A 13,003-nucleotide genomic window follows, 5' to 3' on the forward strand; every position below is an offset into this window, starting at 1 on the left:
TCTGAATCAGCATTTTCCTCCAGTGAAAGCTAGGTTGACTGTGAAATAACTCTTGTTTCCATAGCAGCTGTTGCCTGGGCAACCATGTCCTCTTTAGTTTGATGCCAAAGGTACCATGAAAATGGAGCTCACTCTTTTGTTTTTATTCCTTCACGTGATGATTCTGCTCATTTGGCCAGCTATTTTTCCCCCGAGCCCCTTAGGAACGGTTTCTTTCCTGGTCCCAGAATATGTCTAACAGCAAGCATAGGACGGAGAGGGAAACGGGGTTATTGGATTCCCAGACTCCACTGGTTGTCCAAATAGGACAAGCCCCCTCTTCCCTGCTGGATGGAGTCACCTCCAGGCCACACCCTCTTCTCCATTTGACCTCTGTTTGGATCAGTCTCCACAGAGCAGTCTTGTGGTCTGGATACAGGAGGTGGTGCTCCCTGATGACTCCTCCCCCCCCCCAAGCAGTTAGCCAGCAAGAATGAGGATCCCAGCCTCTGTGTTGCTCTCTTGGTCATGTGCCTCTTCAAGGACACGAAGGGAAGCAAAGGGAAGCTCTAGGCAGACCATATGCCCATGCCCACATCCTCTGGGATCACAGGCCGCAGCTGAAGGATTCAGCAGTGGGGGGGTTAACCGGAGCCCCTGAGAAGGATTAGGGGAATGTGGCTGTCAGGCAGACCAGCCTATTTAGAAGGGACAGCCAGAAACCAGAGCAGGCCCTGTCCTGGGGTCTCTGTCCTGTGTTTCAAGTGAGAGTAGGGTTGGGGGAAGGGGGTAGGTAGATAAGCCTTGGGCAACTAGAGCAACTGTGGATGCTGGGAGCCTGGTTCTCAAGACCCCTTGCTTGGTGAAGGGCAGTATGTTCTAAAGGAATCCTCCTGTCACTCCGGGAACACTACATAGGGAGGGGTTGTGTTCAGTATTCCTTTTTACAGAAAAGCAGCCTCAAAAGATGGCTGTTACCTGAGCCACAGCCGGGGCCTCTCTGTGGCAGGCAGTGTCACTGTCTCTGCCATCACAGGGTCAGCTGCAGGTGAAAGAAGCAAGACAAAGAAACTAGAAAATACAAAAGACCACAGGTCCAGGGGTGTCCACCCCACCACCGTTACGCTGCTCCCAGACTGCTCGTCTTACATGGTGAAGCAAGTGGCTCAGAGTAGTGTTTGCAAGGGGATGGTGTCCAAGGGTCCAGTGCTTAGACACCCCCGGTGACCATGACAAGGCCCAGCCAGCCACAGCACACAGCTATAGTAGACTGCCTGATGTGGACCCTGGTGCTGTGGCTTCTAGCTGTGAGGTAGGGCAGCTTGCCACAGGTCTGAAAAGTTGGGGTGCTCAGTGAGATAATGCACTCAGGTAGAGTCTAGCCTGTGGGCATCCTAACACCAGCGTCTGCTCCCTGTGGTCACGCTGTGGGTCTGGAACGCTGAGATGGATGTAAGCACCACTGCTCTCTCCTGAGTGAGAAAACCTCTCACCTCAGAGGCTCTCACTTCTGGGCCTCGGGCTTCCTGTGCTTTCTCCCAGGCTTCTGTGTCTCAGAAGCAGAAATTTAAAACCCTGCCCCCAGGACTCTGCAGATAGCTGGCTGCAGCAGGCCTGGCCTCGGGTCTGAGGGTTTGAAGCCAACGAGCTGAGCAGAAACAGGTAGTGTGGAAGAGGCCAGTGTTGGGTCATCATCTTCCTTTGGAGCCAGAGAAGGGGAAACCCCTCCGTAGTTAGTCAAGGAGTGGGTATGGATTGGTCAGGGACCACAGGGAATGAGAGTTGGTGGCAGGACCTTTCTGTTCCCTTGAGAGACTCATGAGAGGTCTTTGGGGGCAGAGCAGGACAGGAGGGCCAGGGACACACTGTTCCGTGAGTCCGTTTGGGAGTGGTCTGGTCAGGCTTGGCACAGAGAAAACTGTCGGTATCCAAGACAGAGAGGCTGCTACTAGGACTAGTGCACGTGACTACTGCAAATCAGGTCACGTGACTGCTGCAAAGCAGGTCAGCAGGCACCTGGGTGGGGAGCTGGCCACCTTCCCGTGGGACCCACCAGGGTGCAGGATGGTAAGGACCAGCAGTACAGTGTTCTACCAAGAAGACAATGGGGGCACAGACAGCCAGCTCCCACCATGTTCCCTGTCACTCATGTTTTCTTAGAGGGGCTGCCTCCTCTGTCACCTCCCTGGCCTACCTTTCCTCACCTCCCTTTGGCTTCCTGCTCCTCTGTATGCCCTCTCTGTGTGCCTCAGACCAGCTTATCACCCGGAGCCTCACTATCCAGGTAGATACGTCATGTAGCCTTGGGGGATCTTCTCCAGAGACTGGAGCTGGACTTCATACTGACTGGCTTCAGAACACAGGGTTAGTTGGAGTGCATGTGTGGGATACAAGCATGTCAACTTCCCTCCTTCCGCCCCTACAGGAGTGTGAGGTCAGGGAGGGCCTGGCCCTCCTGTTCCTCTGCTCCTGCAGTCTGCCCAGCCCTCCAGATCCATAAACTTCACTTTCAGGGCTGTGTGCCAGGCCTCGGCATCCATATAGGTAGAGTGGGCGATGCCCAGGGGGAGAGACAATCCAGGAGCTGTCCTCAAGGGCAGTTAAGTGACTTAGGCTGTCATCTTGCTGGGATGGGTGGGCTTGGGAGTCAGGACTCTAGAGACTGGGGCTAGGGCCCTCCCAAGACCTCGGTGCTTCCAGGGGAATAGAGCCAAGCGCTGGGGCAATTCTGCATGTCCAGCTTCTCGGGTCTAGCCCTGCATCAGTATACATATGGTGAGAGAGGCGCCTCTCTCTGTGTGTGCTTGATGCAGGGGTACCTGTGTGGCCCTAGATGCTGCTTACGGGAGCCACAATACAGCTGTACCTGATGGACGGTGCCAGAGTGCTAAGCACCCTGGAGCAGCAGGGGCTGGGAACCGTCAGGATGCTGTGCGACTAGGGTGGGAGGGGCTGAAGTGAGGCGGGGTTAACCCTCGTAAGCCAATTAGAACCAGGTTTGTCTCCTAACAGCCAATGTGGGAGCGAGGGCTCCGAGTGAGCAAGTAGCTGCCCAGAAGCCTTTCAGGGAGGAGGGACCAGCCTGGGCAGGGCCAGGATCGGTGTATAAAATCACCAGAGCTCTGCCCCACCACAGAGCTGAAGTCTCCCACCCAAGCTGCTCCCTCCCTCCAGACGGAGTGACTTGGGTTTTTTGTTTGCCCTTTCTGGTTCAGCAAATCCCCTTCCTCGGCAAGATGCCGGAGTGCTGGGATGGGGTGAGTGAGGGTCCAGGGGGCGCTGTGGGATGGGCAGGGAGGCTGGGGCATCCTTGTGACCTACAGAGGACAGGGTGTCCTCCTGCTCCGTGGGGTGACGGGTCTGCTGGGATGCTTGTCTTCCTGGTCTATTGAGCCCCTGGGTGGAGGGACGGATAAGATGGTTATTGGTGTCTGGGAAATACAGTGAGCCCACTGACCTCTTTGCTGGCCTGGGTTCTCTGCCTCACGCGAGAACGCTGGTGTCCGCCTAGTTGCTTGGGGTCACTTCAGCTTGGTGTGCCTTCTGTGAGCCCCTGGCATGTTCCTAGCATCTGTCAGGGTTGTGCCTGCAGGGTCTGTCTGTGGGAGATTGTCTTGATGCCGGATGGCTGCAGCAGGGTGTCATGTCTTCATAAGGAGCTGCATGTGTGTCTGTCCTCAGTGCTCTGCAGTGCCAGGCTGAAGGGTGGGAGTCTCTGTCTTCAGAAGAGTCAAGGAAAGGCTGTGCTGCTTCTTTTACAGGGTGGGAAAGACAAGGCTGGGGCACTGAGCTGCCAGGGCGTGGGGCCCCAGGATACCTCCTCTTGCCATGGGGGAGGAGCAACAGCTACCCAAGCCCCATGCTCTTCTTCAAGGAGGGAGATGTGAGGGCAAATTTGCATTCCAGGCCCCACATCACTCATCCCTCCTTTTCTTGTCCGGTCCTCATCTGCCTCTACCCTCCCATGCAGACCTTGTCTCCTGGATTACCCAGGAATCCACTGAATACAAATCTATCACAGCCACCACCATGGTGTGTCAGAGCCCTGTTCTGACCCTCTTCTCCCCAGCCCTCAAGGTCACTGCTGAGGAGAGAGACTGAAAGGGGACGTCAAAGCCCCCTCCCTTGCCGCCTGCCGCAATGCATCCCTCTAGCGCCCACCTGGGGGGCGGTGCTCTGACGTCATCAGGAGCCAATGAGAACACTTTACCCCAGCAGTGGAGGGGCTGACAGTCAGCTGGGCTGTGGCCCTTGAGGCCTGTTTCTTCTCTAGTCAGCACCCTGAGGGGCAGGGATGCCCAGCTTCTGTCTGACAAGCTACCTCTGAGTTCTTCGCCCAGGGTTGGGGAGGGTGGGGTGTTAGAGAAGTTGCTGGAAACATTCAGTCAAGGTCACTAGGCCTCAGGACAAGAAATTTGGTTGTCATCCCTCCCTTAGCTCTCCATGACCTTACCAAAGCCAGCGCTTCTCCACCAGGGGAGTGAGCCTTACTTAGCAAGGCCAGGGCTTCAACTGATGGTATCTGACTAGGGATAAGGACTTGGGCATCCATGTCAGGGTTGGGAAGGGACCGCAGACCACTTGACAGCAGAGAGCAGACACTTCCTCACGCACCCAGAGGGTAGAGGTATGATTTTGGAGAGTCCCCAGGTCCCTGTGTCCTTGTAGAGCAAGAACAAGAGAACACTGAAGAGACCATAGCAGGGACCCCAGAGGAGAAAAGCAGGCGGCTGGGGTGGGGACAACCTGCTTAGGAGGTAGGTCCTTTGGGTGGACCTGGGCCTCCCCTCAGAAAATGCTTCCGTTGGTGCAGAGCCAAGGCCCCGAGCTGGCATCTCATCAACCCAAGGCTCGACCTTGGGCAAGTCTCTTAGCCTTTGTGGGCCTGTGTCTTCCTGTAGAGCCAACCGTAGAGGGCTGGGGTCCATTCAGGAATAAATGAGGTGGCATGTGTCAGACACCAGTGAACAGGAAGCTTTTCTTGGTGAAATGGGTCCTGAGGGAGGACAGGCCTCGGAGGCTGGGTTGGGCCTGGGCCTAACTGAAGACCACAGGAAGATGCTCAGGCCTCCCAGCAGAATCTGCATCCCAGGGTGTGGCCCACCATCATGGAGACCTCTATACTTTATCATGTCCTTCTGGAAACACACTGTGGACACTGCACCTGTCTTACCGGACCCAGAAAGCCAGTCTGTGGGAAGCTGGCTTTTCCGAAGCTAGTGCCCCTGTCTGCAAAATGGAGTCTAGGTTCCCTCTGTCTTGTGTGGCAGATAGGAAGCTTGGCACACAGTCAGTCTTCAGTCACTTGCCATTTTTCTCCTGTTGGCAACTGCAACCCCAGCTCCAGCTCTGGGACACTGGCAGTGAATGACACCAGGACTCCTGTGGTAGAGGGAAAGAAGAGTATATTCAACTCTGACCAAGCCGTTGGAGTTTCCTGATTGACTGCCCAGGAATGACCTGTTTGCAAAGAATCCAGTCAGCAGGGTGTCCCCTCAAGGTTCTGGGGTGCCAGGTGCATCAGTTCCTCCTCTGGGCCTTGTTTACATACCGCAGCTCCCACAGAGTCCCTGTGAGGATTTGAGAAGTTGCCTGCCCTGCTCAAAGTCACACAGAACCAGGTGCCCCTGAAGGACTAGACCTGAGCAACAGCGTCAAAGGCACTGGCTTAGGACCTGGGAGTAGGGACTGCAGAAGACCTTGGGGGCCAGGCATGTCTAGCCCTGTCCTGCCTGAGGAAGGCTGTGGAGATTTGTACCAGAGCGCAGGGAATTTGAGAGAGTAGCAGTGAGGACCGGCGTGTGGGTTAGGAGCAGGATATGGCCGACACGGAAGTGTTTGTTGCAGTTTCTAGGCATGGCAGAGGCCATTCTGCAGGAAGGGAGCACACCTTGTTGGTGTTGGTGGGGGTGGGGCCTGGGCGGCGGTGGCAGAGCCCTCTTGGGAGGATTCCTTGAGATGGAGAAAACTGTCCTCCTGGGACCCTGCAGCAGGCTGGAGGCAGAGCAGGGGCTTGGCAGTGGCAGGTGGGTTTGTAGAGAGAGTCAGGACTTTGTCCCTGTGCTGAACACCTCTGAGAGCAAGGCTCCATTAATTGTCCTCTGTGGGGGTGACTTAAGGTGCTATAACAAAAGACGCCTTGGCTAGGGGCTCCACCACCTCATTCTCCAAGAACCAGAGTGTCCAGTGCCATCTGTCTCCTCCAGGAACATGACATCGAGACGCCTTATGGCCTTCTGCATGTAGTGATCCGGGGCTCTCCCAAAGGGAACCGGCCAGCCATCCTCACCTATCATGATGTGGGTCTCAACCGTAAGTGCATCTGCGACTTGATCCACCTGGCTGCTCCTGCCTTGAACCCCCGTAGCATCGAGCTCTCCTTGCATTGTCCTGAAGGTCTCAGTTCCCACTCCCCTCTGGGACTTAGCCTCTGGCCTGAGATTCTCCGTTGCCCCATCCAGCCTGCCTTAGCTGCCTGCCAGCCCACAGGGCCCCTGGCATCCTTGGTGCCTGTCTTCTACTTTTGACCTCTAAGAGGTGTGTCTTTGCAGACAAGCTGTGTTTCAACACCTTCTTCAACTTTGAGGATATGCAGGAGATCACCAAACACTTTGTGGTGTGCCACGTGGATGCCCCCGGGCAGCAGGTGGGAGCGTCACAGTTTCCTCAGGGGTAGGTGTCCCCAGAGTCTCTTCACTCGCCCCATCCCTGTGCCTTCACTGTACCCAGGTCCTGAACTTGCCCTCTACCTACAGGTACCAGTTCCCCTCCATGGAGCAGCTGGCTGCCATGCTCCCGAGTGTGGTACAGCACTTCGGGTAAGTCCCTCCTAGCCCCCGGCTCTGGGCTGTAGGATAGGAGGTGCCCATAGTACTGACTGACTTCGGCTGAGGGCCGAGGGTGGTGGGCAAGATGTGCTCTAGCTGAGTTTCGTGGGAAATGACAACGCAGCCATAGAGTGACCAGCCCTGCTCTACCACAGGTTCAAGTACGTGATTGGCATTGGAGTGGGAGCCGGAGCCTATGTGTTGGCCAAGTTTGCGGTGAGTTTCTCCACCCTCAGAACCCCCGGCCAGGCCTAGAGGGTGACCCCTGGGCCCCAAGGGCTTTCCCTGCTCTTCCTCCTCCTCCTCCTCTCTCTTCCGTTTTGCTGAGAGAAGCCCTTTCCTTCTTTTTCCCTCCAAAGAAATTAACTTAGAAAGAAATGGGGGTGGGGGAGGGGAGATGCCAGGGACGTGGCTCTGACAGTGTTGGCCTCGCATGGGTGAGGCTCTGGGTCCCATCCCTAGCACTGCTCAAAAAATCTTTAAAATAGATGGAATGGCAAGATGGATCAACAAGTAAGCCGCGTGAGCCTGGCGGGCGACCTGAGCTCAGTCCCTGGAACCCACGGAGGAGGAGAGGGACTCTATAGAGCTGTCCATGAGTTGCGACATGCTTCACACACTAATCATAATGTTAGAATAAAACAGAAAAGGCAGTTCCTTCCCCGTGCATTGCTTCAGAAGACTGGTCGCTACCGCTGGCTTCACTGTTCTCCAAAGCCAGAATTCCTGTTAGTGACACTGTAAGCGGTCACTCTGTCCACCAACAGAAGTTGTCCCCAGCAGATACAGCGCTGTATGGACACAGATGGGTCTTTTAACCAAACACTACACTTTACATTCTGGTTCTGAGGTTTGAAGAGAACCACATTTCAGAAATCACAAGCTAGGCTGGGAAGTTCATCTCTAGAACCAGAAACGGTTTCAGGGTCCAAACATTTATTGTTGAAAAAGAATCTCCACCTTCAGTTTCTGTTCCAACGCAGTCAGTCACTTTGTTAGCTGTAGACGACTCCAGACTCTGCAGACCGACTGCAGGGCTTGACGTATGTGTGCGTCTCCTGTTCTCCACACTGGCTGACAGTTGAACAGAACACACATGCCTCTGGCTCAGGCAGCACAGGCTGGCTTTGAAAGGCTGGTTTCCTGTCTTCTACCACGGGAGCTTCCACAGCCACAAAAAGCAAGGAAGGGAGCGGCTGTTTTAAGACGGGGCTGATGAGCCGCTCAGCTGGTAGAGGAGCCACCAAGCCTGACCACCTGAGTTTGATCCCCTGGACCCACATAGTGGAAGGAGAAGACCAGTTTCCACTAGAGTCTCGATTCCTTACACAACACACACACACACACACACACACTGTAAAAAATTAGCAAGATTTAAAGGTATTAATTACTCAGTCTGTAACATCTTCAAAATCAGAATACTAGAAAGACACGCGGCTTCATGAATGAGCGTTTGCCGGGACGAGTGGTAGGGCTCTGGGTCCCACCCCCAGAACCACACGCACATACGCAAACACACACACATGCATTAGAAAGCCTAAAAAGTGGCTGTAACCATGGAGCCCGCATAAGGAAGTTTTAGGGGTGGGCAGATCCCAGAGGGGAAGATCCGCAGGGCTTCTGGCATTTGACTTCCTATACAGACCACTCTACCCAGTCAGCCCATCCGTGATAACCTGAGGACCTTACCACACGGCCTAATTTGCCTTGCCTTTCTCCTCACCCCCCCCCCCAGCTCATCTTCCCTGACTTGGTGGAGGGGCTGGTGTTGATGAACATTGACCCCAACGGCAAAGGCTGGATTGACTGGGCCGCCACCAAGGTGAGCACCAGGCCCACATGACCTGGCCCCCGATATCAGTGAGCTGAGACAGGTCTGACTCTGGTTCCCCCTCACCCCCCTCCTGCAGCTCTCTGGCTTGACCAGCACTTTGCCAGATACCGTACTCTCCCATCTCTTCAGCCAGGTAAGTGGTGGGTCAGACTGCATGTGGGGTGTGCTTAGGAGCAGAGTCTAGAGCTCAGCTAGCACTGGTCAAGCAGGTCAAGCAGGGCTGGGTGCCTCTCTGAGGTGGCCTCCGGGAAGCCTCTCCCTTCCTGAGGCACCTCCTCTGCCTTCTAGACCACTCCTGCTGGGAGTGGGACCAGGTTCCTCTCACATGGCCTCTCAGAGCCCTTTGCCCCTGCCCTTCTGCCTGTGTGTGCCCCCTCCCACCCTCTCGTGCCCAGGAGGAGCTGGTGAACAACACGGAGCTGGTGCAGAGCTACCGGCAGCAGATCTCAAACGTGGTGAACCAGGCCAACCTGCAGCTCTTCTGGAACATGTACAACAGGTGCGGGTGTCCCCATCCCCCACAGGGGGCCCAGGGCAGGCAGCGCCATCCCTCAGCTTGTAGATGTACTGAGAGGGTAGCTTCTTGGCAAGGGTGTGGCTTCCTCAGAGCTGAGGGGCGCAGGGGCAGCACAGACTCTAGTCACTGGTTCTTGCTCTTTGCTGGGTGGAGAATTGTCAGCCCTTGCTCCCCACTGCAGGACTGGATGCTCAGTCCTGCACAACAGAAGGTCAGATTAGGCTGTGGGCTCCCCTTGGAAAGCTCTTCGGCAAAGGTAGCCTACCCCGCTGTGTCTTTGCTCTTGCAAACTTTCAGTGAGGAAGCTCCTGCTGGAAAAGTACAGTGACAAAGAGAGACCTAGGTGCCATATTTAGTAAGGGCCGCCATATGTGTGGTCCCAGAGCAGGGATGTGCAGGACGGAAATGTCACGTACGGGGTGGGGGTGGGGGGTTCTGGAAGGGAATCAAGATAGAGAATCCAAATGGCCTTGTGTGTGCAGAGCAAGGTCTGGACAAGATGGTTCACCAGTTGGCGGTGTTGGGATCCACCCCCAGGATGCCCTCTTTAACTTTGCCCCTCCCCCACAGCCGTAGAGACCTTGATATTAACCGGCCTGGGACAGTGCCCAATGCTAAGACGCTCCGGTGAGTGACTCCTGCCCTCCCTCCAGTCCCTGCCTTTGCCTCAAACCCAGGCCAGATGACCCTTTTCCTCTGTCTCCAGCTGCCCAGTGATGCTGGTAGTCGGGGACAATGCACCTGCTGAGGACGGGGTGGTGAGTGTGGCTGTCCTGACCGGGGAGGGAGGTTAGCACCCGGGGCAGGCACAGAGGGATGAATTTCCCATCTGGCACCTGGCTATGCATTGGGGCCGGACCCGTTCCCATCATACAGGTGAAGAGGCCTGGAGAGTGGATGGAACTAAGGCTAGGGCCAGGCTGCCTAGTGGTCTCTCCCCTCTCCCCACTTCTAGCTTAGAGCCCAGGGTCTACTTCTTCCAAAAGGGGACCCATAAGTAAGTCCTGGACATCAGTACTCGCCTTGGAAACACCCAGGCGCTCACTGTGGGGCAGTGCGTTGTCACCACTTCCACTGGAACCCTGGCAGCAGGCAGCCTCAGGGTGGGGGCCTCTGAGCACAGATGCCTGGATGCTGTGAAGCCCAGGGGTGCTCAGAAGAGGAAGGCGGTGAGGGTAGAGTGTAGGTTGCACCAGCCATCTTGATCCAGACAGCGCCTCCCCCCCCCCCCCCCCCCCCCCCCCGTGTTGCTCCATCCTGCTAGAGTGACCCTTCTGGGTTAAACTCCTGTCCCACTTGAGGTTATGGCTGCAATTTCAGGCTACTCAGACCAACAGGCCTCCAGGGACTCAGGAAACCCTAGCAGGAAAAAGCCTGGGGAGGAAAGGCCTTGGGCCTGTCCTTTCCTCCCTCCCCTCCCTGCTCTGGGCACAGAACCTGCCTAAGCAGTGGAGCAGGGGTATTGCTGCAGCTGGCTCCTTGTCCCCAGGTTGAGTGTAACTCCAAACTGGACCCAACTACTACGACCTTCCTGAAGGTGAGACACCCCCACCCGACCCCCACCCCATGCTCAGCTGCAGGGAGGGGTCTGCTGCACAGCATGGGGTCAGGGGCAGTGTTTGAACAGCTCAGTCTTTTGAGGTGTTGGGAAAGGGCCCCTCAGCTCACCCTGCTCTGTTCCTTTCAGATGGCAGATTCTGGCGGTCTTCCTCAGGTGACACAGGTAAGACTCCGGGGCCTCCTGCCTTTGTGTCACCCAGCTTATTGGTGGGGTTGGGGGGCAAGGGTTCCCCGTCCTCCTCACTAGTTCAGGGAGCCGATCAAAGCATGTTCTGTTCATCTAATTGCAGCCAGGGAAGCTGACTGAGGCCTTCAAATACTTCCTGCAAGGCATGGGCTATAGTAAGTATATCTCCACCCACCCCGGGCAGGGATAGGAACATTACCCGTGTGCCAGGGAGTCTGTGGGTGAGTGTATTCTTTGTCACCTGGACCCCAGAGATTGGGATTCTCTCCCTGGCCTCTGCAAACACCATGAGGTGTGTGTCCCAGGCTCCAGCCAGCTTCTCTGCCTGGGTGGAGCCTTAGGCACTGTTCTGAGCCCAGTGTGAGGACCTGTTTGGGAGAGAAGCCTTCCTCCAGCCCTTGAGGGTCCAGTAGCTAGGCCGGGTCCTGTAGGGAAGACTGTTTCAGATGAGTCACCCACACCTAGTGGGCTTAGGGTGCCTCAAAGACCCTATGTCATAGTAGAAGGGTAGCACTCAAGCCCATGGAATCTGGAACTAGAAGGGAAAGGGGACCATCTGAATTTTAGCACATCCAGAATTGTGGAACGGAGGCTGAGGCTCCTCCAGGAACAAGGGCTAAACCAGCTTTCTGTCCCCATCCTTCCTGGAACATTCCTTCAGGTAACAGTGATGAGACTTGGCCCTTGCCCATGAGCACCTAACATGCGCGCGCGCGCGCGCACGCGCACATGCACACGCACACGCGCACACGCGCACACACACACACACACACACACACACACACACACACACACACGATTCCAGTGGCTCCCGTGTTGCCTCCTGGACCTCCGGGTCTCCTCTTTCCAACACACAGCTGCCAGGAGGCAAACCGTTCTCCCTTACTCGGTGCCCCGCACTAAACACTTTAGTCTCTGGAGCTCGCACCTCTTTGGGACAGCAAATAGGATAGCTTTCCACCCTGCCAGCCTCTCAGGGAGTAAAGAGGGGCACACACAGGCAGGGAGGACCAACCAACTGGAACGCCATGCTGGGCCCCATGAAATCTTGGCGCTTGGTAGACATCTGTGAGGCCGGGAAGGAGCAAGAGTTGTGGGTACTAGAGTGTGTCCTTGAGCTTCAAGGGAACTACACCAGGCACCTCAGGAGTCAGAGGGGCTTTGGGAGCTTGTGTGGGCCTCCTCAGTCTGGGAGTGAGGGGTGAGAGCACTAGGATGTGGCCCCTGTGGGCCTAAGCCACAGCCTGGGCTGGAGATGAGAAAGAGTGAGAATCCCCAGACTGCAGTCAGGCCTGCTGTGTGGTTTCCACAGTGCTGTTAGGATGGGCTGCTGCAGCGGGCTTTCCCAGGTTAGCCCTACCCTGGCCCTCTCTTGTCCGTCTCTTCTCGGCCCATCTCTGTGCCCTCGGTCTGGCCCAATCTTCACTATGTTCTGTGTCTCCCCCACCCTTGCCCTCTCTGGCTGTCTCCTCTCAGTTGCACATTTGAAGGACCGAAGGCTGAGTGGAGGAGCAGGTAGCCCACGGCCTGTCTGCTGATGCATGGACGCCCTGCCCTGCCCTGCCCCTCCCCTGCTCCTCTGCAGTGCTGCAGCCACACTGTGTCCTGCTGTGGTGTGGAACTTCCTCATGTTCTGCTCAGCTCAAAGCCCCAGAGGATGCCTGCTCTTCCACAGACCCTGATCTGCTGAGGGCTCTGTCCCGTGTGGGACCCAATGCTGACTGGTCTCAGAGCAGTCGTCTTGTTTCTGGATTGCTGTGGGCTGTGGGGCTTCCAGAGCTTTGGGAGTTAGAGGCAGAACCTCGAACACAGTACTAGGTTTGCCTTGCAGACGTGATGTCTGCTCCCTGCCTGCCCAGCCTCTAGGTGGACTGGCCTTTTCTACAACAGTAGAGGCAAGATTCATGGCAGTCTGTGGCTGATTGTGCCTTCCACAGAAGCAGTCCTGCTGTGGCCCCTCCACTCCTCCCCACCCCCAGTCACTCTTTGGCTGCAGGTCTAGTTGGCCACACAGTGTCTCCCTATCCCAGCTCAGGGTGCCTATAGACACCTGCCCTGCTCTGGCCATAGCTCTGGGTAGCTGCTGTGACCTAGGATCC

At 56.2% G+C, this 13,003-nt stretch overlaps 1 protein-coding gene across 6 annotated transcripts in view; it reads left to right on the plus strand.

The window, feature by feature from the left end:
- Ndrg4 (NDRG family member 4) overlaps positions 1 to 13,003 on the plus strand; it is a 37,817-nt gene that overhangs the window by 22,878 nt on the left and 1,936 nt on the right. For 2 of the 6 annotated variants that reach the window (XM_034522293.3, XM_034522291.3), the window contains exons 4-16: positions 6,186 to 6,291; positions 6,531 to 6,651; positions 6,735 to 6,797; positions 6,962 to 7,022; positions 8,542 to 8,628; positions 8,717 to 8,773; positions 9,036 to 9,139; positions 9,728 to 9,784; positions 9,864 to 9,915; positions 10,647 to 10,694; positions 10,845 to 10,880; positions 11,008 to 11,059; positions 12,381 to 12,419. In XM_034522293.3, the coding sequence (XP_034378184.1) occupies positions 6,186 to 6,291; positions 6,531 to 6,651; positions 6,735 to 6,797; positions 6,962 to 7,022; positions 8,542 to 8,628; positions 8,717 to 8,773; positions 9,036 to 9,139; positions 9,728 to 9,784; positions 9,864 to 9,915; positions 10,647 to 10,694; positions 10,845 to 10,880; positions 11,008 to 11,059; positions 12,381 to 12,419 (883 nt within the window). Of the gene's footprint in view, positions 1 to 3,049; positions 3,237 to 6,185; positions 6,292 to 6,530; positions 6,652 to 6,734; positions 6,798 to 6,961; positions 7,023 to 8,541; positions 8,629 to 8,716; positions 8,774 to 9,035; positions 9,140 to 9,727; positions 9,785 to 9,863; positions 9,916 to 10,646; positions 10,695 to 10,844; positions 10,881 to 11,007; positions 11,060 to 12,380; positions 12,420 to 13,003 lie in introns of those variants that run through there. The other 4 variants (XM_034522294.2, XM_034522292.2, XM_034522295.2 and 1 more) reach the window with 3 other exon arrangements.

The sequence above is a fragment of the Arvicanthis niloticus genome, chromosome 18 (genome assembly GCF_011762505.2).
Source record: "Arvicanthis niloticus isolate mArvNil1 chromosome 18, mArvNil1.pat.X, whole genome shotgun sequence".
In the NCBI taxonomy this organism is placed as follows: domain Eukaryota; kingdom Metazoa; phylum Chordata; class Mammalia; order Rodentia; family Muridae; genus Arvicanthis; species Arvicanthis niloticus.